This window comes from Gallinula chloropus (genome assembly GCF_964237585.1).
Source record: "Gallinula chloropus genome assembly, chromosome: 22".
Classification (NCBI taxonomy): Eukaryota; Metazoa; Chordata; class Aves; order Gruiformes; family Rallidae; genus Gallinula; species Gallinula chloropus.
Window position 1 is genome coordinate 3,078,023 of NC_140107.1, and position 27,795 is coordinate 3,105,817.

General features: G+C 53.0%; 1 protein-coding gene across 1 annotated transcript; it reads right to left on the bottom strand.

The window, feature by feature from the left end:
• Nucleotides 1–9,177: 9,177 nt before the first annotated feature.
• On the bottom strand, nt 9,178–26,283 carry FNDC5 (fibronectin type III domain containing 5; the record flags this gene model as incomplete). The annotated part of the gene is made up of 6 exons (XM_084274073.1): nt 9,178–9,219; nt 10,668–10,801; nt 13,962–14,054; nt 15,488–15,692; nt 16,002–16,117; nt 26,205–26,283. 6 exons carry the CDS (start codon nt 26,281–26,283, stop codon nt 9,178–9,180), a joined length of 669 nt encoding a protein of 222 aa, XP_084130199.1.
• Between the last annotated feature and the right edge of the window lie 1,512 nt (nt 26,284–27,795).

A 27,795-nucleotide genomic window follows, 5' to 3' on the forward strand; every position in this document is an offset into this window, starting at 1 on the left:
GAGACACTGTGTTCCCTGGAAAGGCAGAAGTGTTGTGCAGAACTGTGATTCACATTAATCCCATGACTGCAGTGGCAGGATGGAAAAACCTGAGTTTCAACTGAGCAAGGACACACACTGTTCTGTCCTGAGAGCACCTTGAAATGATGGGCTTCAGCAAGGGCAACATTCCAAGGAAGGTGCCTTTCCCTGAGCTGTGGTGGTTCCTCTGAGCGAGCAGAAGGGCAAACTCTGCAGCAAGGCTGGAGTTACCAGCTGTTTCATGTTTAGTGCCACCAATTTGATGATTCTTGTGTTCTGCTGAACCATCTTGTTACACAAGACCTTCAGAGCCACTGTTTTGAAGAGAGGTGCTTGTTCTGTGTGCAGGCTGCAAGATCAGTAATGTTGGAGCGCTTGAGTACTGAGTAAAACACAACTTGAACCTGCAAAGTCTTTTAGGGAACAGCCTGTAGGATCCATTCACAGCTTTTCTGAGCTTTACACTAAATAAATACATGTTGAGTGTAACACAGGTCTCTCTCCCCAGCTGTTGTCATGAATAAGTTGCTTTGGCTTGAGACTGATCCAGTTCACTGGCTGCTCTTGCTGAGCAACTGCTGTAGAAGTGAAACTCTTTGTGTCGGGGGTGTGAGGACCCTGTGCCAGCCAGATGTTCCTTCTCTAAACCAGCTGTTTTGGTTGTGGTTTTGCAGGAATCACTCCTTGTTCATGCTCCTTCAGGTGGCTCTGCAGTTCAGAAATGCCTATTTCCTGAGCTATGCTGATGCCTCTGCACAACCTGGTGGGTGGGGATAAGACAGAATTGTCTTTTTCCAAAATCCAAAAGGGGCAAAGCAGCCTCTAGAGATGTGGGAAAGCTCTGGAACACTCTGATAACCAAGATCATTGAAATGTAATTTGTTTTTTAATCTTGCTCCTGTAAAGCTGCTTAAAGTTTGTGGGGTTTTCTCTTGTTATTTCAGAATGTGCTTAGATACAGCAAATGAATTGTTAATGTGTGTGCAGCACTTGGAGGGGAATTTGTCTGTTGTTTAAGTGTAGTGGAGCCTTCAGGTTTCTCTGCTGGGCCAGGAGGAGCTTTGTAAGTAATGATAGGGGAGTTTAAAGAATGTCCTCTTCAGGAAACCTGCCTCATGTTTTGTTACTTTCTCTGCAAAGTAACCTTACAACTCACTCACAAAGCTGCCTTACAACTGGGTTTCCCTTACAAAAACACCTTGTAACAAGAAAAATTGGGTCCCAGCTCCCAGCCCCAAGGAATGGGTGAGGCATTTTCAGTGAAAACTCTTCTGGAGCCTTTGATACTTTGATAATCTTGTGTTTCTTTTTAACTCTTTTACTTACTTTTGCAGACATTACCCAAGGCCTGCCAAGAAACCCACCCAAAAGTTCAGCCTGGCACAAACACCATCACTTCCAGAGTATTCCTGACTGCTTCCCTGTCACAGCCTTTTCTCACATCTGATTTTGATGCTGAGGGAACATGCTGGTTCTTCCTCTGCATTTAGAGTTGGTTTAAATTGTTCTGGGGTTTTTTTTGGGTGGTTTTTATTTTCATAAGTTACTTATGTTTTTTAATGAGGCTGCTGGAAGTTTCTGTGTGTTAGAAACATTTGGAGCTGTTTGTGAAGTGCAATTTAAACACAGTATGTTTTGTGTAAGTAGCTTCTGTGTTTTGCAGCAGTGTTACCCTTTGAACCAAAAGAAACAGCCTCCTCAAGGTGTAGGTAACAACCATAGCTGGTGTTCAAGAGGCAGGATTGCATGTTGGATGTGAGGATGTCCTGTTCCAGCCATGGAAACTGGAAGATGTGCTTCAAAGTGGAAAAACTCGAATGTAAACCTTGTTGTGAAATCTCCTACAGTCATTTCAAATAACATTAAGACTTTTAAAAACAGCTTGTGGCTGCTGCCCACCCCCAGTGTTCAGCACAGACAAACTTAGGTTAGTTTACTGTAAACTCAGGAGCAGCTGTTGATTTACCTGGTTTGGGGATGTTGTCTTGTTCTGTTCTTTCTGTCTCTGGAGAAATAAAGCTTTGCCTCTTTCTTTGTTTCTGTTTGTGGTTTCATTTGCATTTTTACTTGTAAAAGTGGTGTAATATTTTCACTTTAGTTTATAAATATTTTGCACCTGGAGTTTTCTTTGCTGCTGCCTTACTAGGAGGCTCTCCCCTTTCACTTGCCTGATTTCTGGACTGCCCAGAAGAGTGTGACTTTGTGTTTAAGTTGCACAGGCCTACAGTGATTCTTGGTCTCTGTGCTGCCTCCATCTCCTTCCCTGGAGAAACTCCATGATGAGTAAAACCCAGCAAAATGCTCTTTCTGGGGGTGCTAGCAATGCCTGTGCAGCCCCAAGGAACCCTTTATCCATTTATAGGTGGATTTCAGAGGTCAAATTAGGTTTATTTGTAGAGGAAATGAGGATGAGGACAAGGCTGAGGTACTTAATTCCTCCTTTGCCTCAGTCTTTATGAGTAAGGTGAGATGTTTCCTGGAAATTCAGCCTCATGAGCTGGAGGACAGGGAGGGAGAGCAGAACAGAACTCCCATGATCCAGGAGGAAATGGTTAGAGACCAGCTAGGCCAGTTAGACATTCATAAGTCTGTGGGGCCAGGTGGGATCCACCTGAGGGTATTGAGGGAGCAGATGTGCTTACCAAACCCCTTTCCATCATCTGCCAGCAGTCCTGGCTGACTGGGGAAGCTCCACTCAACTGGAGGCTGGCAGATGTCACACCCATTTACAAGGAAGGGTCAGAGGGAGGACCCAGGTAACTTCAGGCCTGTCAGTCTGACCCAGGCACTGGGTAAGATCATGGAACAGGTCATCCTGAGTGCTGTCACACAGCACACGTGTGACACCCGAGTGATAAGGCCTGTTCACCAGGGGTTTATGAAAGGCAAGTCCTGCCAAACTAAGCTGATGGCCTTGGGTGACAAGGTGCCCCCCTTGGTGGGTGAGGGCAAGGCTGTGGATGTGCTGTACCCTGGATTTCAGGAAAGCCTCTGACATGGTTTCTCACAGCATTCTGCTGGAGAAACTGGCTGCCCCCAGCCTGGCCAGGCACAGCCTCTGCAGGGTGAAACACTGGCTGGTGGCTGGGCCCAAAGGGGGGGTGGGGAATGGACCCAAACCCAGCGGTGTTTAATTGAAGTGACTTCCTTGGGAAAAGGACTATCTGTGGTCCTGGGGGCAGTTCCCTGTGCTGTCTGATTGTTGGTGTGTCTCTAAGTCTCCCTAATACACATAATGAAGCCCTTTGCTTCAAATCTCCCTGTTCCAGGCATTTTAAGAAGACCAGAGGGATAGCAGGAGGCTGATTCTGGAGCCTATCCCCCCCTTCCTCCTTGTGAAAGCAGAGTAGTCGGCCTGTTGGAGGGTTTCTGGGATACAAGCTGCTCCCAGGCAGGCTCTTTGCAGGCCCAGCAGTGCCGTGGGCCTGGCAGCAGCTGTTGTGCTCACATTCTGCTGGGGTAGCAAAGCTCCATCTCAACCAGCTGATCAGCAGTGATGGAGCAGGAGCAGAGGTGGGAAGGCCACGGGCAATCCTCTCCCTTTGCCATGCGTGCTGAGGTGTTGCCTTTGCCAGTGCCAGCTTCTTGCTTCTGTCACCTGTCTCTCCATGAGATTTGTCAGAGGCCATGCATGAGGAGCCGTTATTTGTATTGGCCTTCTCTTAGAGCAGGGGTTTCCATGGCCAGTTCAGCCACGCTGAGGAAATGAAATGCTTCTGAACAGGCAGCACCTTACCATGACAGCAAGCTGATAGCCTCCAGATGTGTGCTGGGTGTAAGAGCAGCAGTGCTGTGCTGGCAAACCTCCAGCAGGAGTGGGTGCTGCTGCCTCAATGGCTTTTGTGAATGTAGATCTCTCCCATGGAGCAGCTCTGTGCCTCATAAAGGCTTCAGGCTTTAGGGTACTCTGACTGCTGAGGATTTCAGGCTCTGATATTGCAACCGTGACTTGTGTGTGCTGGATGGGGAGGATACTGCAAGGGGAGGGAGAGATCATGTGTTAGACCATCATGGAAGGACACACTGCATGTTTGCTGCCAGAGTGTAGCCAAGGCCTCTCTCTGTGAATTTTGCTGTAGTAGAAACCAGCAACATCAGATAAGACCAGAAGAGTGTTCTGTGCCAGCCCTGTGTGGGGTCTTCAAGACATCTCACCGTTAAAAATTCAATTAGGTTCATCAGTGTGTTGTACTCTGATGGCAGCAGCTACAAAACAATGAGGCTGAAGGTAAAGTGCTGTGTGGCTTTTTCTGCTGTCCCCTCAAAAGCTCTTCCCTGCTCTTGTCCTGTGAGGCAGTTCTGAATAGGAGGAAAAATTAAGCCCTGAGATGTAAAACAAAAGTGGGAGCTGGTAATATTTGATCTGAGGGGTTGTCTACTACTATGCTGGTTGCATCCTCTGCAAAGTGGGTCTAGATGGTACAACAGGAGATATTTAGTGGTTGGTGGCGCTGAGTGTGGGGTGTTTTGTCAGTTAAAAAGGACAGCAAAGTGTCAAATGGCATCGTGGGGCTGTGTCATTATTGCCACTCAATGACTCTGCAACCCGTGTGCTCAGACTGCAAGCAAAGAGCTGCCTTTTCTGGCTGCCAACCTTGCTGACTCCATCTGGGATCTAAAATTCAAGCTGTGTCTTTCCTGGCTCTGTTGCTAATAATAAAGATTCTTCATTTGGAACTTAGTTAAATAAAATTGATGCTGATGCATGAGCTGGAAGAGAATCCAGCAAGCTTTCCTTGAGATGTGTGGGCTAAAGCACTAACAAGTAGGAACATCATCATTTCAATCTATAAGGTCATCAGATGATTTAATAGACTCCAGGTTTGTGGAGGAAACAGAAGATATTTTAGCATAACAAGCGTGTTGATCATACAGCTTTTTAACAAATGCTAGAAAGCTGATTGAATTTGGTCAGCTAGGCTGCTGCTTCCAGGCTGGCCAGTAATAGCTCATTAGGAGCTCATGTTGTTAGGAAGCTTTTCTGCAAATCTGGGGAAATTACATTTGGTATAACATATGGTATAATCTTCAACTCTCTCCCTGGGAAGTGAAGTCTGACTACTCCAGTCAATGAATTGCCATGTTTTTTATCAGCAAAATGGATGTGCAGCCCTGCCATACTCTTTTGAGTGATGTAACCTTTAATGCCTTTGGCAAATCCTGGCATTAGCAGTCTGTTCCTCTCCATTTCCATCTCCTCCAGCAAGTTGTCACCAGCTGAGATTATACTAACACTTTCTCTCGTGTAGGTGTTTCCCCCTCTGATGCTATTGAAGTGTCAGGGACTAAAATGCCTAATGTTCTCATTTTCCTCTGAGGAGACAGAGAACAGAGCTTGTGCTGCTGCTTGTTGTACAGGGGGAGGTGGTGAGAAGTGGATGGTGCTGGGTGTTGTGAGTTGGAAGGACGTGCTGTGCAGGATTGTTTGCTCCACACCACCTCCTGCAGCTCCCTTTCCCTAAACTCGTGGGGGAGGAATAGATTGGCTGACTGGTACTTGTAGGCATAATATTGCAGTGCTGGGAAGGAGGGAGGCAAGTGATGCTTAACTTGAAACACGCGCTGCCGATGTTGGCGAAGGGGTCTGTTTTCAGCCTCCTGCTCCTCATTGTGCCTGTCATCTCTGCTCAGTTCATGCTTGGAAAGGAACAGGATTAGTCCTCTGGGCTGCACAGCAGCAGCAGGGCCAGTGGGAGGACTGCTTCCTTTTGCTTTTCAGGTCAGTGGGGAGGTGGTTCTTACAGGGCTCCCAGGGATCCCTGTCACGCCAGCCCACTCCCACTGCTGGGTTTTAGCACATGCTGAAACCTTCCTTTCCTGGCTCCTGCTTCCAACCCCAATCATAGAATCCCAATAGAATGGTTTGGGCTGGAAAGGACCTTAAAGATCATCCAGTCCCACCCCCTGCCATGGGCAGGGACACCTCTCACCAGACCAGGCTGCTCAAAGCCCCATCCAACCCAGCCTGGAACACCTCCAGGGAGTGGGCAGCCACCACCCACCCCCCTGGGCACCCTGTGCCAGGGCCCCACCACCCTCAGAGTGAAGAATTTCTTCCTAAAGTCTAACCTAACCCTGCCCTCTGTCAGCTTGAAGCCATTGCCCCTTGTCCTGTCAATGCACTCCACAGTGACCAGCCCCTTGCCCACGTTCCTGCAGGACCCCTCTAAGTATTGGAACACATCAGGAAACGTGGGTGGCCTCTTTGGGGTGCATTCTGTGACCCTGCATGACTTTCCTCAGCACTGAATTGTGGGGTTTTGGGGGCTTGATCTCTTCATTTATTGACTGAAACACCTCAGGAGCATCTTTTGGCAAGTTAAACAAGAATAAGGTACCTAAGGCTTGAAGTCACTCAGGCCTGGAGCCTTAATGGTTTCTGACTCTCAGGAGTTACAGTAGAAGTTGATAGCGAAACACCAGTGAAGGTTCTTGACGATTACAAGTCTCAGGATCCTAAGGAGCTTTCTTCCACTGTAATGGGAAACACCTTTTCCTAAACTGCAGGCTTCCTACATCAGTTCTTCATTGCTGAAAACATTTCCTTTAGGAGAATCACTTGAGTTGGATAGCTTGGTGTTCCTCTCTGATCAGCTGAGTTACTGCCAGCCAACTATTCCTTCTTCTCACAAACATCATCCTTCCTTTACCTGTAAACCCTGTGGTTATGGAACAGAATGACAACCCTTTTACCCCCTGCCAGCTGTGGTGCAGCTGCTTAACTCTGAGTGAATGCTTTACATTTTAATTCCTCTTTCCTCCCAAACAAGGAAGGAGAATGTCTTTGTTAGGAAAGAAATAGCTGGAGCCTGTCACTAGGGAACAACAGTTACTGTAAAAAAAAGAGAAAGAGGGGGAGGGAGGGATGTGGTTTGAATTCCCAGGGACAACTGTCTTTAAAAACAGACACACAACCTCCCACCCCACCCCAAACCTGCCAAGTTCCCAGGCTGCATTTCCTCCCTGGCAGGCTGCTTGCTTGGCTGGCTGCTCTGGGGTTATGACAGCATCTCCCTTCATCGCTTTGCACGTGCTGCACCATCTGTCTGAAATCTCCCTTGACAGGGGTGTGGGTTCCAAATGATATGTCTGCCTTAGGAGGTCACAGACACGTCTGAAGAACCTTGCTAGGAGTGGCTACTCATGTTGCAAGCTTTTTTCCTCCCTGATCCAGGAGCCAGTGTAAACTCTGGTGAACCTTCCTGGTTTTCTACACCCAGACACTGAGAACACATTTTATGCTGCAGTCTCTGGGAAATACAGGGAAAGTCCCCTGGTTCTCCTGTGTGTGGTCTGCAGGAAGCAGGCAGAGATGGAATGCTACTAAATTCAGGCATTACAAGGACACAAGTTATGCCTTTAGTCTTTTATTGTACATTATAAAATGTTTATTGCTCTGTCTGTATCAGAGGTGTTGACCTCTCCCTCTTGGTGATGGAGGAGTGTGTTCTGGCAAAGGATCCACTGAAGAGACCTTTGGGGTTGGCCTGCCCTCTGAAACTGGCACCAGGGAAGGTTCTGCTTGTTCACCAACACATCTGCAAGCAGACTTCCCAGTGCCTTTCTCCTGAATCAACCGTTTTGGAAAGGCTGGTGACAGTGGAAGAGGCGAGAGAGCTCAGCTCTGGTACCACCAGCCTCTTTCTTCGCAGGGATGTTTAAGCCAGGCTCATCCAAGTGCAGGGTTGTTGTAACGAGATGCAAACCCACCTCAGGCCAACCTGTCTTGGTATTTGATGGAACAAGTAGGATCTTGCCTCATCCCCTAGTGCATATGGAGAGGTTCTTGTGGAGGAGTTAAATAAACACAGATACCCCATGGCACACCACACAGAGTACACCTTTTCCACGCGACGGACTCGCATCTACCAGCTTCCAGAGCACCAGCAGTCCCAGGGATCCTGTCATCTTCCAAACATCAAGCACTTAGGAGAGAGGAAAAGCCCAACCCCTTTTCCATTCAGCATCATCCTTCTTGGGGAGGACCACCTCCAGCAGATACCTGGCATTACAGCATCACAGCGTAGTGCAGACGGGACGTGTAAGGAGAACCAGACCTTCCCCAGGAACCCTACAGAACGATGCAGTTGAAGAACTTAAGCCCTCAGAGAAAGATCCCTCAGGCAAGAGCCTTTCACAATAAATAGCCATTGCCACTGGAGACCTTGCATAGCATCCGGTATCGTGAGTTTTTTCACTTTTTTTCTCATTTTTTCTCTTTTTTTTCCTGTTTTTCCTTTTTTTTTGGTGGTTTTTTTTTTGCTGACTGGCTACATTTTTATGGACCTTCCATCACACTGGTGGTGAGCTCAGGCCCAGCTGAAAATACCATGAAGAAAATGGTTGAAATTATCCTGGAAGCTAAATAACAGCTTCTGGTGTCCCCCTCCTGTTGGGCTGTGCCTTGGGGTTTGGCTGATTATCTGAGATGAGGAGCACCAGTGTGAGAGAGAGAGAGAGAGACAGCAGCAGTGGAGACATGCTGCAGCCTCACTGGAGAACAACCAGGGAGGTTCTCACAGTGGGGATGGAAACTGGGCTTTGCCTTTTGGATTGTTCATTTCTCTTCAAAAACCCAAGACATGTTACACAACACACACCCATGGAGCAAAAGCAAGCCAAGAGCACACAGCAGCCCAAACCTGGCTGCTAATCGTGGCCACGATGAGCTTTCCTCCTTCCTGGCTTGGAGAGGAGTGACACTGAGTGATGCCTGAGCTCAGGGTAATACTGGCAGGTTGTGTAGTGTCAGTGAGACAAAATAAAGATACAACAAAACATTTTATGTTTCCAAAGACAGGAAAACTGTTCCAGAAGGTGGAGTGTGAGGGTGGAGAGGAGTGTGTGAGGAGTTGTTCCAGCCCAGGTGATTCACGAGTCCAGTACAGGATCAGCTGCCTGGCTGATGCTTTTCCATCTTAATTTGGGTTTTTTTGGGTTTCAGGGGTCTTGGGCTTGGGGTTTTTTTTTTGCAGGACTTTTCTTTCTGGCCAGATGTTTTGCTGAACACAGACAAGGGAGGTGGATGCCAGTAAAGTGACAATCACTAGGTCTCTTTCCAAATTGCTCCAAGGATATTTCACCTCCCCAGTCATCAAGGCTCAGAGGCAGAAAGTGAGAGTGAGGAATGGAGTCCATCTATCAGGTGGCAGGCTGTCACGCTTCAATAATGTTCACTGAGGGCTTGTTTTTTGGGAACTAGAAGAGAGGATAAAGGAAAAAAGGATGTACAGGAATTGCTAGAGAGAAAAAAAAGCCCCACATCAGAGATCAGTGCAGTGTGCTGGTCAGGTTTTGGTTTGGTAAAAGTTCTTGTTCCCAAGAAAGTAAAATTCATTGAAGTTAGTTGGTATAAGTCATAGAATCCCAGACTGGTTTGGGTTGGAAGGGACCTCAAAGATCATCCAGTCCCACCCACTGCCATGGGCAGGGACACCTCTCACCAGACCAGGCTGCTCAAGGCCCCATACAACCCAGCCTGGAACACCTCCAGGGAGGGGCAGCCACCACCCACCACCCTTGGCACCCTGTGCCAGGGCCTCACCACCCTCAGACTGAAGAATTTCATCCTAATATCCAGTCTAAATCTCCCCCCTTCCAATTTAAAACCATTCCCCCTCATCCTGTCACTCCAGACCCTTCTAACAAGTCCCTCCCCAGCTTTCCTGTAGCCCCTTCAGGGACTGGAAGGTGCTGTAAGATCTCCCCAAAGCCTTCTCTTCTCCAGGCTGAATCAGCCCAACTCCCTCAGCCTGGCTTCAGGGGAGAGGTGCTCCAGCCCTCTCATCATCTTCATGGCCTCCTCTGGGCCCGTTCCAACAGCTCCATGTCCCTCTTATGCTGGGGACTCCAGAGCTGGACACAGCACTGCAGGTGGGCTCTCAGGAGAGCGGAGCAGAGGGGCACAATCCCTTCTCTTGACCTGCTGCCCACACTTGTGATGCAGCACAGGACACAGTTGTCTTTCTGGGCTGCAGATGTGTATTATCAGCTCATGTCCAGCTTCTCAGCACCCCAGAGTCCTTCTCTGCAGTGCTGCTCCCTATCACATCATCTCCCAGCCTGGATTGATGACAAGGATTGCCCTGACCCGGGTGCAGGACCTTGCGCTTGTTGAACCTTGTAAGGTTCACATGGGCTCACTTCTCCAGCTCCTCCAGGTCCCTCTGGATGCCATCCCATCCTGGCTTGAGGATTTTGTGTGTGGCATACCTTTAACTCATGTGTTACCTGCTGTGTACTCCCCAGCTTACTGAGAGAGTAACATCCCCTCTACCTCGTGTCACCGAACAGCTGCTACAGGGTGTCACGACCCAAACATCTCAGTGACTACAGCATCCCTCAGTGCATTTTTTTTCCAGAGATGTTCAGATATTTCAGAATAAGGGATTGAAACCCACTTTACTCATGGACCTGCAGGCTAATCCAGAGGTGGGAGCAAAGTGCTGGGTGTCCTGTTGCGACTGGGACACTCAGACAGCTCACAGAGCCCTGGTGCTGGCGCGGGTGGATGTGAAGGGGCGTTTCCTTCCTGCTTCCCAACACAATGCTTAAGGAAGGCTGATTTTGGGGGTAATTTAGCTGAGACCCAGCTGGAAGCTGATTGCCTGCCCCATCCCCCTGCTGCAGTGCCAGCAGCACCTCACCTTGCTGCGGAGGAGCCCTCCGCTCTGGTGCTCGGGAGTGCTGTTCTCCGAGGCGCTCTTGACTTTCTCCTTGCTGTTATTTGGCTCGTTATCTTTGATGATGTCGTACTGCCTGCAAAACAGGGCGATCACCCCTAACAAGGAAAAAGCATTAGTGATCACACAAATGAGCTCAGCCCCCAGAGCCTGCAGAGATCAGAGATCCCTTGCTTGCCAGCCGCCTTTGCGCCTCCTGGTAGAGATCTCAGCAGCATTCACTATTGTTCCTAAGGATCATTTGCTAGCACAGCTAGTCCCCCTCTGGCTGCTTCCTTCTTGATGCCTAATTTCGTGCAAAACTAGTTAGACAGAAGGACAGAGGATTAATTCTATTCCAACTTCCCTGTCATTAAGTGGGACGAGCGCTCTCAGCCCTACGCTTGGATAGCAACCAACACGTAACCATGCAGTTCAGGGAGGTCTTTGCTTTGCAAGCACAGGAGCTCCTGGGGTTTTGGATGGGTAAGAGTGTGGCCTCTGATCTTCCTCCTCTGGGGTGAAGGGATGGAGCTGGAGCTGGTAGGTGAGCGGCAGGTGCAGTACCTGCCTGAAGGAGATATGGGCCAGGGCCTTCTGAGCATCTGCAAAGAGGCAGCAGTGACAGTGGCAAAAGCTGCTGGTGGAAAGTTCCTTTCACGTGCTCAGGCTCACAGGGAGATGAGCAGGGGCAGCTATGACACATAAAATGACTGCAGATGCCTTTCTGGAAACTTCCATGTGATGTTTTGACCAAATAACTTCCCTGCCTGTAGATTCCAAACACGGAGGTGAGGTAAAGCCAGGCAGATGCTGGTTCTCCCTTCCTGCCCCTTCCAGCCCCCTTCCTAACAGCCTAAATTTCACTGGGTCATCACAAAATGCTTTCTAGTGTGAGTTGTTGTTACAAAATGCTTTCTAAAATGAGTTGTTGTTGTGGGCAGCTGCCCCCAGGTCTTGCTGATAACCACAGCAGTCCAAACTCCCCTTTGTGTATGTGAACAAATGGCTGGTCCTAGGAGAACAGGTCAACATCTGCCATGGTTGCACCTTCTGTCATCTCTGATGGTAAAACTGAGGCACAGAGAAGCAAAATTCCCCAGCTCTGTGGAACTCTCTTTCCAGAGAAGCGAGTGATACCACAAATTCAGAGAGCACAAGAGCTCAGGGCTTTTCCCAGTTCAGCCCTGGGCATGGCCCAGTTCCAGATCACGTCTGCTAAAGCATCATCACACGTACAGGGTATGGGCAGGCCAGGTTAAGAGCTGGAAAGAGGTGTTTGCGTATCAAGACTTTGGAAAGCACCCACCAGACGTAGAGAGATTTCATCCCACGCAGGCTTTCATCTCTCAGTGTAAGTCATCTGTCTAGAAGGGAAATTGTGGTACTGGCAAAGTCTTTGTTCAGATGCTGATCTGAGTTTTAGATTAGGCCCCGGGTGGGAGATGAATCAGTTGTTCAGTCACTTCGTGTAATTATTCCTGATTGTTTTTACTGGCAGGGCATTTACATTTGAAGGTGCACAGCTCAAGTTTGACATAAATCCTGAAAAGACAACGGGCTGGAGGGTTTGGAAATGTTTTCCTTTAGTTGAGGTTTTCCTTTGGTTATCACCTCCAGCTGCAATTGCTGTCCAGTCTCTGGAGATGCTGATAACATGTGGTAAACTCAGGACAAACCCAATACTGTACATGGGTTTGATACCTGGATTCACTGGTAGGAAATGTTGCACAAAGGTAGAGGACAGAGTTAATTCCTCCACCCCCCTCTTTTGTGGCAGGTCTCAGATGGGTGACTGGTTTCCTCTTTGCATCTCTCTCTGATGATATCTCAGCAGAGCCTAGTAGAAAAGGGCCAAACCCTCTGTTGGAGTAAAGTGATGCAGCCAGGACTGTGGCAGTTTACAGCAGCAGAGGTGACAGACAGCTGTCTGTAAAGAACAGCATGTTACACTCGCCGCTGAAACGACAGTTGTCGAGGTTGTTGGCCACTCAGTGCTACTGTGGGGGTTTCTCTTCCCACTGAGGGAAGTTCTCTGTGCAGCAGTTTGCACCCTCTGTGCATGTAAAAGTGCTTTGTTGTCTGGTATGGATCACAGGTTTACCATGCCTGGTTCCTTGGGTCACCTGAACTGTTCCCCTTTACACAACCACAGAATCATTAAGGCTGGAAAAGCCCTCCAAGATCATGCAGTCCAACCCCCACCCCACCACCTCTATCACTCACTAACCCACGTCCCTGAGTACCTCATCCAACCTTCCCTTGAGCACCCTGAAGGACGGTGACTCCACCACCTCCCTGGGCAACCCATTCCGATGCCCAGCTGCTCTTTTGGAGAGGAAATTTCTCCTCATTTCTAACCTGAACCTCCCCTGGTGCAACTTGCAGCCATTCCCTCTTGTCCTGTCACTGGTTATTCGTGAGGAGAGGCTGAGCCCAGCTCCCCACAGCCTCCTTCCAGCGAGTTGTAGAGAGCAATGAGGTGGACGTCCCGCAGTGCTGGCTGCTCTCAGTCACAGCTGGGCATGTGGTCACGCTTACAAACTCCTGCTCTACAACAGCTGTCTTGTAGCAGAGCCTCCGCTTCGGATTATGAGGATTAGTGGCTGCAAGTTGTAAGGAGGAGCAGGGTGGAATTTAGAAGAATCACCCAAACTTTGTCTCCAAAGGACTCTTTGGGATCACAGCTTCCAGTCCTTCCACCTCCCACCATCCTAAGCTCATGTTGACTTTTCCTTCCTTTTGGTTCGTGTCCCTCCTCTTCCTATTAAATCCTATTCTCTGCTCTTTAATAGTGGGTTTGTTTGGGGGCCATTTGTTCTTTCAATGCTTCTCTTATTTTAATTTGGTATAAGTTGGTTTTAGCATAGAGTGAGACACTTCAACTTCTGTTTTGTTTGAGAGTTGGAGCTGTATAATAGCCAGATAATCATAAACCTGTATCATTTGAAGGGCTTGAGTCATCCTGTTGGGTGGCTGAGGGCATTTATCATCAGGGCATTCTGGAATAATTGAGATGATGGGATTAGCCATGGGGAACTAGGCAATTGCTTCATCAAGTCCATTATCTACTTCCTTCTGGACCAGCTCAGCCCATGGATTCACCTGCTTTTGGCACTGAAGCTGCAGAGCGATCCGAGGTGCCCTTACAGCTGAATAGACTGTACATGTGATGGGAGGAAGGTTTCTATTCAGGTCCTGTGTGATTAAACATGCAAAGAGAGCAAGGCAGCGGGCCCCAGGGGTATTACAGGCTTTAGCCAGACAGACTGAACTGACCTGCCCACATAAACAACACCACGACGATGATGAGAATCTCCCCTGCTCGCAGCTGCTGGTTTTTCTTCGCCATCTCCTTCATGGTCACCTCATCTGCACAAGGGGAAAGAGAGCTCGTGACACCGCGCGGCCCGGCCGGGCCTGCACGAGACGCGGCTCCAACCGCGCCCCGGACTCAGATCCGTGGGGGTCAGAGCTAGCAGGGAGAGAGTCCTTGCCCGTGGGGCACACAAGCAACACGAGGCTGCACTTTGAACTTGCAGAGCATCAGCTGCTCAGCAGCATCTCCCCTCTGGGAGATGGGGTGGAGACGGGATCAATGGGGAGCTACCACAGAGGAGCTGCCGCGGGGTGAGTCTACGTGTTATCCGGCCCCGTGGCAGCTCGCTCTGCTCTGTCTCTGGTGTGTGTTAAAGCCGTCTGCGCCTGTCACAAAGCCTTGCATGCTTCAGCAGTTCCTCTCCCAGCTCCAGAGCCTGAAGCCTGGCATGATATTTTTCAGCGGAGCCATGGGATTCAGAAATGAGTAGAGCCTTTTTGCAGGGCGTAATGCGCCTCCTTGGCTTCAAAGCACTAAGAAGATTACAGTTCAGGCCTCCAGGGAGGGAAGCAGTGCTCTTCTCAGTGCTTTCAGATGAACAGCAATTCAGTATTTACAGACACCAAATCATTTTAGCAGAAAGAGTCAAGAACTCACGACATCCTAGGAACCCACGGCCAAAAGCCCCGCAACAGGCTGGCTCCTCAGTAGGCAGGCAGTAACCCTTCATAGCCCAGACCCCTCTAGCCCCCTAAGCCCTTCTTGTAGTGGAGATTCTTGCTGACAGGAAACATTCAGCAATCTGCCTTGGTTTAAGAAGGAGCTTCTAGTGAGGAATTGCCTAATTTCCTCCATGGAGACACTGAAAACCCATTGGGACATCATCCTGGACGACTCGCTCTAGGGGGGTGGGGGTTTGGACTAGGTGATCTAAGAGGTCCCTTCCTACCTCAGCTTTCTGCAGTTCTCTTACCTGGCCAAAATATTTGCAGTGTAAGAAAAGGGGTAGTCTCTGGGGTGCATTTCTCCCTGCATTCCTGGAATCCAAGCACAGGAAGCAAAGTGAATCCCCCTTGAGTGCCCTATGAACACAACGGTGCTGTGCCCAGTGCCAGCCAGGGGTCTATTTCCACATCAGTTCACAGCCTGCTCAGGAATTTCTTCTGGCATTCTCCCCTTGCAAGGTTGCTGGACACACAGCTCCTAGTCTGGAAACCTGCTCCTCACTTTGCCTCTTAAACCTCACCTGAAGTGGGGGAAATGAACAGCCAGCTTTTGGCAGCACCTCCCTGGTGCTTTGTGCACCTCTCAGCCTCGTCTGCTGGGTACACTGGGGGCATCCTCTTTGTCCCTGTGGGGCTGGGAGATGACACTTGGCCCTATGTGTGTTTAACCCAGCTATTCCCATCGCATGGAATACCACTTTCCTCTCTGCAGAGCCCTACACCGCCTGGGTATCCCAGGGGCCACGTAGGAACTCACCCACACTTGCCTTTATTTTTAGAGGCTAGTTTCTCAGCTTCCCTGGGGGTCTTGAAGAGGACTGGCTCACTGGCAGGGCTCTGGCCTTGGATGCTGATGGACTGGACATGCACAATGTACTCAGTGTCCTCCTCTAGGTCCCAGAGGGCACAGGAGCGGGTGGTGGTGTTCACCTCCTGGATGAAGCGCAGCATCCGCACGTCCTTCTTCTGGAAGCCGAGAGAGGAGAGCACAGAGTGGTGGAGAGGCCTCCCGTGTGCACTGCCATCGTCTAAGACCACTGCTCCCTGCCCTGTCCACCATGGACACGGAGACCATCGGGGCCTTTCCTCTCTGCAGCCACCAACACGTCAAAGAGCTGCTGCAAAGAGGATGGGAAGCCAAGTCCCCCTCCCAGAGCACGAGGGACAGGATGGGAAGGAATGGGCTTAAACTGCAGCCAGAGAATTTGGCAACTCAGAGGGACCTGGGGGGTGAAGATGAACGTGAGCGAAACTGGGTGACTCTCAGCATCCTACCTGTTGGGAAATGGCAAATCCAATGACAACCTCATCTTCCAGGACATCCCAGGTCACGACAGCTGAGTTGGCTTTCAGGTGTTTGACCGTGACATTTACTGGAGCCGACGGGCTGTCTGCAAGGAGGGAGAGCAGAGCCTGTACCCAGGCAAAGGCACAGCCTCAGGCAGGGGACAGAGCAAGGGCAGGGAAGGCAGCAGGGAAGGACTTTGTTCCTGGTTGTGCTTCTGGCTGTGAGACCTGGAAATCTGAGGTATCCCACATCTTAATTACAACAGTGAGGACATCTTTACTGGCAGCATGAGTTGTGTTAGAGATACAGGAGATACTTGACCCACAGAAACAGTTTCTTTCCACATCACAGCTGAAGACTGAGTAGCTCCTTCATCCCCCCACCCCCCCCCCAGCCACGTACTGGGTTGTCTCTTGTTTCCCATTACAGCCTGACAGTGACAGCTGGGAGGAAGCACGAAATCCGCCTTGGAAGCACAGAAACTGAATGCTTTGATGAGCACTCTGGAGGTTTGAGATTCAGGAGTCATAAATGGGAGTGGGGTTGGGGTGTTTTTTTTTATTGCTCTTAGTTGGATAGAAAAAATTCTACACACGTTTTGTGGCTGGTGAGTTGTCACTGAGACAGTCAGGAGACATCCAACAGCCCTCTGCTTCCTGCTAACAGGACAGAACCTGCTGGGCCATTGTACTGGGCAAAGGGCAGGCTGTGGAAGCCCCAGGCTCTGTTCAGTGTTATTCCCAACCCCAGAGCTGCAGCTGGGTTTCCAGCTGCAGGGTGGATCTGTGGTCACCTTGACGAGGTGAACTGAGTTTTGCTGGACCAGTTGGGCTTCCACACACCACTCACTGGCAGCCTTTTCCCAAGGGAGCTGTGCAGCCTGAGCACCTCGGGAGTTTTTACCTTGTGGACTTGGCACAGTCCTTCCAGTGCTCACTGCAAGAAAGACATGGAGGTCCTGGAGCGTGCCCAGAGAAGGGCAACCAGGCTGGGGAAGGGGATGGAGGGCAAATCCTCTGAGGAGCAGCTGAGGGAGCTGGGGGTGTTCAGCCTGGAGAAGAGGAGGCTGAGGGGAGACCTCCCCACCTCCACTGCCCTGCCAGGAGGGTGCAGAGAGGTGGGCGATGGTCTCTGCCCAAGTGACAGGTGATGGGATGAGGGGGATGGGCTCAAGCTGCACCAGGGCAGGGGCAGAGCAGATGGGAGGGAAAAGTTCTTAGCCAAAAGTTATCAGGCACTGGCACAGGCTGCCCAGGGAGAGGGTTGGGTCACCGACCCTGGGTGTGTTTAACAGAGGGGAGATGAGGTGCTCAGGGATGTGGGTTAGTAGAGGACAGCAACTGTTGGACTCAGTGAGCTTAAGGGTCTTTTCCAACCGTGTGGTTCTGTGATGCTGTGATTCTGATTCCCTCTCCTCTGGTGAAATTCAATCCCCAGTATCCAGCTTGTGCCCCGAACCTAAAGGCAGTAAATACCAACAAGGCCACAACTTGGTCTCTGGCTGTCCCCAGATGTCACCAGGGTGAGAGAGTCACTGTTCCTGGCTCTCATCAAAGAAGAATAGTTTCATTGTTTTGTAACCAGGGGCAGGGCCTGAGGTCAGCAGTGAAAGAAGGATGCATGTGTGCCCGTCTCCAGTAACACAGGGGGGATTTATAGTCCGTCCCAGCCGCCGGGGTGCGGCTGAAAATATTCTGGTTGTCGTGTCAGTGTCTCCTAACAACTGACTTCACTCCTGGTGAATGTTCCCCTGGGAACAGGGCAAATATCAGGAGCACAGAATACCCTGGCTGAAGGTCAGAGCGATGCCCTTACTCCTTTCTCTCCACCCTAAACACCACCCAGCCTTCGGAGCTCTCCTTCCCAACCGATGGGAGACCCACATCCAGCAGGGAGCCCCTGGGGAACGGGGTGCCTGGACAAGCTGGTTGGACTCAGCTAAGTCCTTCAGAGCAAAAAGATCCCTGCCAGTGGCATGGCTAAATTCCTGTTCATCTGGGACTTCAGAAGGAGGAGCAGCAAGCATTTGTGATCTCTGGGAATTCACAGTGTGGAGGAAGGGTGTCCTTCCTCTCTGCAATAGCTGGTGGAGTCAGTACTGACCCAGAGCACTCTTATCTCTCAAGGGATGGCCTTCATGAAGTGAGGCAGTGGTCTCCAGCCAGCTCTCAGAGAAGAAAACTGTTTATCAACGTCTGCTGCAAGGACACGCCGAGCTGGGGAGATGGATGGAGATCCAGAGCCCCCTTCTCAGCCCTAACACCTTCCAGAGTCAGCTCCCTGCTGCGACGCGAGGAAGAGACCTTCCCCTGTGACTGAACCCCTGTGCCAACCAGAGGAGGGTCTAATTTTAGGAAGGGGCAGTCAGCAGATGGGAATGTGTACAGGGCAGGTCTGTGAGTCATGCCTGATGAATTTGCTAGAACACAGGGAGGACATGAGAGGAGTTGAGAGATGGGAGACAAAACAGTCTCCAGCTGCAGCCAGGCACTTTGCCCTTCTCCAAGTACAGCTGTACAGTTCAATCCCAGCATCTTTGTCTTCCCTGGGTATTTTTAGGAGCTAATATATTTTTTTTTTGGTCTTTTTTTAGGAGCTACCACTGAGTTACCCAAGTAGAGCTTTGAAAAGAAATGACTTAACCCCACAGGAACAGAGAGTGGAGCCCGAGGGGAAAAGCTTTGGGCTGGGAAAAGGGGATGTATGTACAGCACACCCCACTTGGTGCTCGAGTCCCCTTTGAAGTGTGTGACCTCAAGGGAGGCACAGCATAAAAAGCATCTCAGTTTCCTGATGCCCTAAAACGTGGGGGAGTTGGGAAGACCCAGCAAAGCTGGAGAAAAGCAAACAGCCTCTCTGGGAATTGGTGAGAGAGGGTGGGAGGGCTGTGAGGCAGGAGAGAAGCACTCAGCAAAGCTGCAACCCAAGGCTTGGAGCCTGCAAAGCAGGACTCAGGATGCTGGGGAGAAATCAGGTCCAGGGTGGTCCAGAACACCCTAGAAACCTGTGGGAGAGGTGGGGAAGTTGAAGCCAAGAGATAATAACAGTGAAATCTAGGACAGCAGATCTGAGCATGCCTTCCCTTTCACCAGTGCAGCTTGGGAGTAGCTGTGCATAAATCAGCGGTGTCAAACCATTATCAAAGCGCTGGAGAAGAGAATTCAACCCAACGTTGGGCAGGAATACAGAGGCAGGAGAATGAGTTTCCCGCTCCCAGAGCCGAGGGAATCATTTGGAACCAGAATTTTAATCCATGAGGAGGCTTTTCTCCCCTCTCCCAGGAGATGCAATGATGAGATCATGACTTTCTGCAATCCAATCACTGTTCCAAGATGTTCCACGCTGCTTTTGGCTCCCTGGGCTGGTCGCAGCTCTTTGTAGTGCCAGCCTGGCTGAGATCAGGGCAAGATGTAATTTCTGTTCCTCAGCTGCCTGTTGGGGATCAGCATCTCTACCAGGGCCCTGAGGTGCCAAATCCAGATCACAGCATCACAGAATCACCAGGTTGGAAAAGACCTTTGAGATCATCGAGTCCAACCATATCCATCCTCTACTAACCCACATCCCTGAGCACCTCATCTCCCCTCTGTTAAACACACCCAGGGTCAGTGACTCAACCCCCTCCCTGGGCAGCCTGTGCCACAGCCCCACAACCCTTTCAGTGAAGAACTTTTCCCTCCCATCTGCTCTGACCCTGCCCTGGGGCAGCTTGAGCCCATCCCCCTCATCCCATCCCCTGTCATGTTTGGTTCCTTCTGGGGTTGTACGCAGCGCCTGGAAAATTTGCTGCAGAGGCCAAGGAAGTTCCTTCTCCTTTTTGAATCTCTCTCTTGCCCACTTTCTTCTTTTTGAATCTTTCTCTTGCCCATCTTTCACTCCAGAGCTGCTAAGGACAGCACATTCCTGTCTGGTCTGTGAAGGACCCATATGGTAGAAGATCTCTGGTTTGGCAGTTTAGCTCCATCCCAGGGCAGAGGCTGTGGTGCCTGCTGGAGCCAATCACACTTTGCAAACTGGTGGAGGGTCTGTTTGGCCAAATTTGAGTTTGAGCTGCACGCTCAGACAAAAAGATTCTCTGGTGTCCATGTCAGCAGAGCTCTCAGCCCCCTCTAACAGGGAGCTGCCGTTAAATGAAGAGGAAACCATGTGGATTTTGAAATGGCTCCTTCAAAACCCCACTGTGCTTAAACCACAGCTTGTTTCCTTCCCACAGGGACCCTTCATCAGGTGAGTTGCAGCCCTACATCCCCCCACACACACACCTGAGCTGTGTGTCCCAAGCCCTGGCTGGGGCCCTTTTGGCAAGAGCAGGTCAGAACCGCCTCCGCGCTGCAAGGAGGGAAGATTACTCTTAATCCCCTCTTAATGCTGAGAACTCCTTCTAGCCTCTCCTTAAACACTTTGCTGATTATTAATGGACTTGGGAGAGAGAGAGGGGAAAAAAAACCCAACACAAAACTCAACCCAAAACAAAACAACCCACGCTTTGGGCTGATTCCTCCCTGGCTTTTTGGTTGTTGACACAACGGCTGTTGGCACGAGGATGAGGAAGCCACATGCCTGCCCCTGGTGTTGGCTTCACAGTCAGAGCTGTGGCGTGGATGGCACAGAGAGGGAATGTGAGGGGGCAGAAGCTTTGAGCCCATCCCACTGCTGCTGTCACCTGCAGCAGGCAAAGTGTGGATGGGGGGGCGGTGGGGTGAACAAAAGGGGTGTATGAGACATCAGGGTGTCTCTCCCAGCACCTCTAGCATCAGGGAGGTCCTGAGGCCACAAAGACATCACTGGTTGCTGCTCAGAGCTCCTGTCTTCTTTGCCATCCTCTTTTGCACCATCTCAACATGCACCTTCTGCTGTGAGCTCTCACAGTGGGGCTGGGGGTGAGAGCTCCAAGAGCAGCCAGGAGAACCATCACCACCAGTAACAGGGTGCACCTGTGGAAATAGCCCACCCTTGGAGGTCACCTCTGCCAGCCAAGCCCTGTGATCAGGCTGTGGGCTTGGAACTGGAGCCTGTTCACAGCATTATCTCCCCAGCTTCCCCCAAATCTGCTTCACCTCAATTCAAAAGTGTCCTGCAAATTCCAGGAGCTCGGAAGCGCCCGGAGCGAAGCGCGGCCACATCCTCCACGGGCAGATCTATGCTGTGGTCAGAGGGTTTTCCAATTCAGTGGCTCCATGCCCACAAGCATCTCCTTTCCTCTGTGACAGCCTCAGCTGCTTCAGAGCCCCCCAGGACAGGGTCCAGTGAGCAGAGCTCCTGCTGAGGCTCTGAAGCGGCTCGCTCAATGCTATCCACCTGCAGTGTGCCCTTCCCTGTGGGAAGTGGTGGCTGCCAGCCTTAAATCCCACTAGCCCTTTGTTTGCTGCACTGCAACCTTCCCTGTGGATGCAGGAGAAGTAAGGACACGACCTGTGAGGGGCAGGAGCATCCCTTTGGTCTCCACAAAGCCTCGCTGCCCGTTCCCTGAGCGTGGGTACAGAAAGCCCTGCCTTTCCCTGCCTTTCCCTGCCTTTCTATGCTCTCCCAGCATGGCTCCCTTCAGTGGATATAATTGCTTGTCAGCTTTATGGGGTCTGTGGGAAGGGCTGGCACGTTGTTCAGCTTCCTGGAGTGTTTTAATGAAGGGGGGAGTGGGAGGGAGCAGGGCCCACCGCTGCCGTCCCGCTCCCGGCTGCGCAGGAAGCAGGGCTGTTTGCTGAGCTCTGGAGATGTCAAAGAACAGAAAGACCAACCCATGGGTCTTAATTTAGGGGCAAGAGGTGATTCTTTCCTGCTGACTGTCTGCTCCCCTGTACAAACAGGGTGTTAATAGGCCTCCAAACCCCAGCCCCATTGCCAGTTCCTCGCTGAGTGGGTGTCCAAATGCGCAGCTGGAAATGCTGGTGAGGAGGATGGAGGATTTTCAGGCAATGTGGGGACACTCTCTGTGTCCAGTCCAGCTATCAGGAGTTCCTTACAGAAGGAGGGAGCAGGATTTCTACTTTGGAGAGTGTTCTGTGCTACCCAACCTCAGACTTTGAGTCCCTGGAGCCGGGCAGGATTCGCTCAGGTCTTGCCAGCGGCATCACTGGGGTTTTAATGCTGCTGCCCCAGAGCTGAGTCACAGAATCACAGAACCCCACAGCTGGAAAAGACCTTTGTGGTCATCGAGTCCAACCATCCCCATCCTCTACTAACCCACATCCCTGAGCACCTCATCTCCCTGGCTGTTAAACACACCCAGGGTTGGTGATTCAACCCCCTCCCTGGGCAGCCTGTGCCAGTGCCCAACAACCCTTTTGGGGAAGAACTTTTCCCTCCCATCTGCTCTGCCCCTGCCCTGGCACAGCTTGAGCCCATTGCCCCTTGTCCCATCTCCTGTCCCCTGGCTGAAGAGACCATCACCCACCTCTCTGCACCCTCCTGGCAGGGCAGTGGAGGTGGGGAGAAAGTCTCCCCTCAGCCTCCTCTTCTCCAGGCTGAACATCCCCAGCTCCCTCAGCTGCTCCTCAGAGGATTTGCCCTCCAGCCCCATCCCCAGCCTGGTTGCCCTTCTCTGGGCATGCTCCAGGCCCCTGATGTCTTTCTTGGAGTGAGGGGCCCAGAACTGGACCCAGCACTCAAGGTGCAGCCTCACCAATGCCAAGCACAGAGTCATGGCTGTGGCACATTTTATCCAGAACCAGAGTGTCTGGGAAGGATGAGGTACCATGGCCTTTTCTTGCTCTCCCCATCCCACTCCTACGTAGTGCTGGAGAAACGAGGGAGGAATCTGTCAGAGGCAGAGAGGGTGCACAAGCCTGGGAGCTGCCAACCAGCCACCAGTGCCCTTATCTCTCCTGGGAGCTGGCTGGCTGGTCCTGGTCCAGCTCTGCACACAGCGCTGTGCACGCCTCGCTGCTCCATCCATCGCTGCTTTTAATGGAATTACACTTGACTCCAGCCTTAATTTGGCCTCTGGGCGCCATATAAACCCAGAGAGGGTTATTCAACAACAAACACCACATGGACAAAGCAGTATCCATGCCCAGTGCATGGGTACCACTCCATGAGAGCTGCTGTGGGACCCTGCCACGGTGCCTGGGCATCATTTGGGGGTGTGAGCACATCCCTTGCTGGGAGGAATCTCCATTTTCCACATGTATGTTCCCAGCAGGAGATGATGTTAGGAAGAGGATGGCACAACCCTGGCTGCTTTGCACAGTGACATCCCTGCTGAGAGGCTGACACCAAGGTTAGAAACCTCCCTATTTCAATTAAATCTCTCCTGAGCTGAAAGCAGGGATCGATGAAGTGCTTACACCATCCATCAGCTGGGCAGGAATCTCCGTGGCCTCTGGGAGATGGGAAGGGGCTGGAGTGGGTTGGTTTGCTGTCTCCAAAGAGCTGTTGGACCAACAGCTGCTTTCTCATGCGTGCTGAGCCTAAGGCTGCCTCTGGTTTGGATCCCACCCCCCTGAGACTTCAGGTGAGCTCAGTTCCCCCGGCTCAGAGGACGAGGGGAGTGTGTCTGCCAGGACACGGGTAGGGAAAGAGCATCTGTGGTCATCACCTCAGCCTCCCAGCAGCTGGTGAGGCTGTCTCAGGAGGTGAGGATGGAGACCCACCTCAGAGGAAGAGGAGCCTGGTTTGCAGAGTGGCTCAGAACACACGGGAGAGGCACAAGGGCACTGAGCTGCTTTAAAGAGCAGCGACCCTTTTCGGGCAGTGGAGAAGGAGGAGCAGTCCACAGGCTCCTTGGGAGGCAGAGGGCTGTGCTGAGGGTGAAGCCTTCCCTCCACCAGAGCAGGGTGCTGTCCTTCCCCTCCATCACCCAGAAATAAACCCGACTGGAGTTGCTCTGCAGGCAGGCACCTTGCAGGGATGCTGTTTGCCCTGGCAAGTCACAGGGGTCACAGTGGCCTATTTTGGGGTCTTTCATCATCGTTACACAGGCTCATCCTGCTGCTCCTACAGCCCTTAGCAGCAACCAAGCCCAGCACAGCTCACCTCCCTCTTCATTAGCTCTGCCTAACGAGGAGGAAGAGGGGCTGCTGGCACCTCAGACCATGCAGTCTGGGCAGGGCAGGGCATCCCACTGCTGGGATGTATTTCTGACTTGCAAACCACCCTGAATGTTTTTCCAGGGACTCTGGAGCTGGCAGCAGTGGGAGAGAGTCAGAGGGCTTCACCCACGGGATGCTGGGGGCTATCAAAGAGCATTAGTGCAGGGGTCATTTCTCAGCTACCTTATCCTCCCGGTCCTGCCTCTCCTTCTGGTCTATCTTGGCATCACCTTACCCAAAAAAGGGTCCTGACTGGCCAGACCCTCCCTTTCAGAACAGGGCCCATGCTCTGCCAGTCACCCTGCAGCCCTCCCCACTGCATTGGCAGGGGAATTTGCCTTGGTCCTCTCAGGTCCTCTCCCAGGGACAGTAGTTTTAATCTCTAATAAGAGGCAGCAATTGAAACCCACTTGCAGGAGCTCTGGGTCCAAAGGGGAGGGACTGCAGAGCCTCCATCCCTGCTGGGGACAGCTTCCTCCCCACAGGCTTCCCCAGCGACTCTGGTCTCATCTGTGGGTAGGACTGGGGACACAGAGCCGGTGGTGATGCTGCCTCCACCTCTGCATGACCTTGGGAAAAACCACTCCATACCTTCATTCCTCCTTTCCCTCTCGGAAAAACAGGGAGAGTAGAGGTTGGCCACCTCACCAGGGTACAGGGAGAGAGAACACCTCGGCCCTTGGTGAAGGAGAGCAGGGAAAGAGGAGGTGGTGGGGGTGTGTGGCACGGCACCAAGGTCACGCAGAGTCATCAGAGCTGAGAACCAAACCTCCTGCCTCCCCTCCACATGCTGGAGCCCTGAGACAGGGAAGCTGTCCCTGTTTGCAGAGCTGCCTGGCTCCTAATGTGGCAGGGATACCTTACAGCACAACCCCCTGCCTGCAAGACAGGAGCAGGAGGCGGTTTTGGGCAGGGACACAACTCCATGTTTACTCTCAGGCGCTGGCTGAGGTGATTCAAGGATAAGGAAGAGCAGGGGAAGTGGCCTAGTTTACAGAAAATCAGGAGGGCTGTTACAATTGCAGGCGGCTCCATTGTGCCCTGGTGTTTTCCTCCCTCCTTTTGGGAACGTCTCATTCATCTCCCCGGGTCTGCCAGTTGTGAAATGGCAACTTCAGGGTGCTGATGTCTGGCCAAGGACATGTGTGTCAGCACCAGAGGTATTTGGGGGGGTCGCTGCGGCCCCAGCACAGGCAGGATGGGGGTGAATGTAACTCCAGCAACTCCCCAGGCTGAGTCAGGCCCAGGAATTTCCACTCCCTGGGGAGTTCTGCATCCCTGACAGTCACCCCCAGCCTCCTGGAATGCAAGATATTCATCCTGGCCATCAGCGTTTTGCAAATCAAAGCAGCTGTTCCACCAACATCTTGCAGCCCGTGAGGGAGACGAGCTGGGGTGGGCGTCTGGCTCCAGGGTGGGTGTCTGGCTCCAGGGTGGGTGTCTGGCTCGGGCTGGTGCTGCGTGACAGGGTGAGGGTTCCTTGCACCCACCAGCACCTGCTGAGACGTGGCACCCACAGTGTGGGGTGCTGGAGTGAAGACCCAGCCCAGAGAGTGGATTTGAGCACGTCCTGTTTGCTCCAAAATAAGAGCTAACTCAGGGGGACCTTCGCCTTCCTGAAAGGTCCCCCGGGTTCAGAGGACCCACGCTGCTCCAAGGGGCCTGGTTTGACGTGGCCCCAGGAGATGGGGTGCCTCTGGGGCAGCGCTGCTTCCACAGGAGCTCGCGGGGCTCCCAGCTTGGCCTCGGGCAGCCTGGGGGGAGTGGGAGGCGGGGAGGGGGCTCACCAAGGCCAACGTGGCCGAGCGGAACCAGCATCACTTCCTCCTCTCTAGTTCAGCCCCAGGGTGAGCAGGCACCGCTGCTCCGGGGCAGGGGAACCTTTGCCTTCCCCCGCTGCTCAGCACTGGGCAGGGCTCTCTGCTCGCTCCCCCCGAGCCCCCATTCTCTCTCACCCCACATCCCTCTGACCCCCCTTCCCTGGGAGCACCCGCGCCGGGACACAGCCCAGGGGGGTGAGACCGAGACACTTCCCGAGACCGAACCCTCCCAGAGACACCCAAGTCCCGGCCGGCGATGCCCCAAACTCCACACCCCCAGGGACTCCCCCCGCCGAAGCCCCCCCTCTCCCTCCCTCCCTCCCGGGGCCCCGGCGGCCCTTACCTGCCTCCACCGGGCGCAGACCGGCGTAGCTGAAGCAGAGCAGGAGCGCGGCGCCGGTGCAGCCGAGGAAAGGCTCCATCCCCCGCGGCCGCCGCGCCGCGCCGGGCCGAGCCGCTCCGGGCCGCTCCGGGCCGGGCCGGACCCCGGCGGCGGCGCGTCCTGCGGGCACCGTTCAGCACCGCGGAGAGCTCCGCGGCCCGGTACCGCCCGGGGCCGCCCGGTGCGGCTGAGCTCGGCTGGGCTCGGCACGGCTCGGTAGCGCCCGGCGCGGCTCGGTTCGGTACGGTACGGCTGGGCTCGGCCGGGAGGCGGGGGCGGGCGCGGCCCCGCCGAGCCCCGGCTCCGCCCGCTGCAGCGCCGGGCAGAACCTCTCCGGTCCCTCCCCCGGCCCCGGGGGTGGCGGGACGGGGGCGGCTCGGGACCCCTTGTCAGCCTCAGTTTCCCCGTCCGTCCCGCCCACGCCGGGGTTCCGGCACAGCCCTCCCCGGCCGGGGGGCGGGGGAGGGAAGGGGGGGGTCTCCCAGCCAACCCAGGCGAAGGGTTCCCCACCCCAAGACGAGCCCCCCCGGGACATTTCACCGCCCCGCCAGTCGCTGGGCTCTCCGGCCCGGGGTAATGAGGATGAGATGAGCCGCCGGAATTAGCCCTGCCTCCCGCTGGACGAAGCCGCCAGCGCTCTGATCTGTGCCAACTACTTGAAAGGAATAAAAAGCCATTTTCCTGGCTGCCAAACCCTGTGACACTGGATGGGGGGGGACCCTGCTCTGGCCACCGGCACCCCATCACCCATCAGCCCCTGTGAGGGTCCAGCTGTGGTGGCTGGGGGTGGCCCTGCCAGTTGCGGTGGCCTCAAGGTGCCAATGGGCAAGAATACTGGTCCTGGCAGGCACAGACTGGTCTGGCTGGGAGCTGAGGTGGGGGGTCTGGGCTGTGTGGTGGGGTCTGGGCTGTGTCTCTGGGAGGTGATGCTCACTCCACATCTAGGTGGTTATTTTTTGCCACCTGCCAGGGTCAGTGGTGTGGCCTGGGGGGGCTCCCAGCAGCGTCACTGGGGTCCTCTTGGTTATGCTGAGCCTGGTCCCTCTGGTTTGGTTTTTGGGGTCCAATCTGCACCAGGGGCATCAACAGAGCCACGCCAGACAGAGCAAGGGGCAAATCAGGTGTAAGAGGCATGGTGCTGGCAGCCTCCACTGCTTCCCATCCTCCTGCATGGGTCCTGGGGATGCTCCATCCGTGCACAGCCCATGGTTGTGCTTGTGGACCACAGTGAGAGAAGCCCCAGCTGAGGGGTTCCCTCATCTAGCAGAGATGTGCAGAGCTCCCACTGTCCCCCCATGAACCAAAGCCCCTTCCCAGAGGATCAACAGGCACCCATTGCCCAAGAGAGACCCAAAGAGCCTCCGCCAGAGCCAGGGGACAGCCCTGGCCTGCCAAACCCCAGCCCTGTGCCATTCCACTACTCCTTTTCCTCAGCCCAGGGTGATGATAACTCCCAGCATGGCTCCTGCGTGGCGGTGCCAGGGCTGTGCCTGCACCAGAGCCCATCGCAGCGCCGGGCGCTCGACTGCAGCCAGCTGCTTCCCAGGGAAGT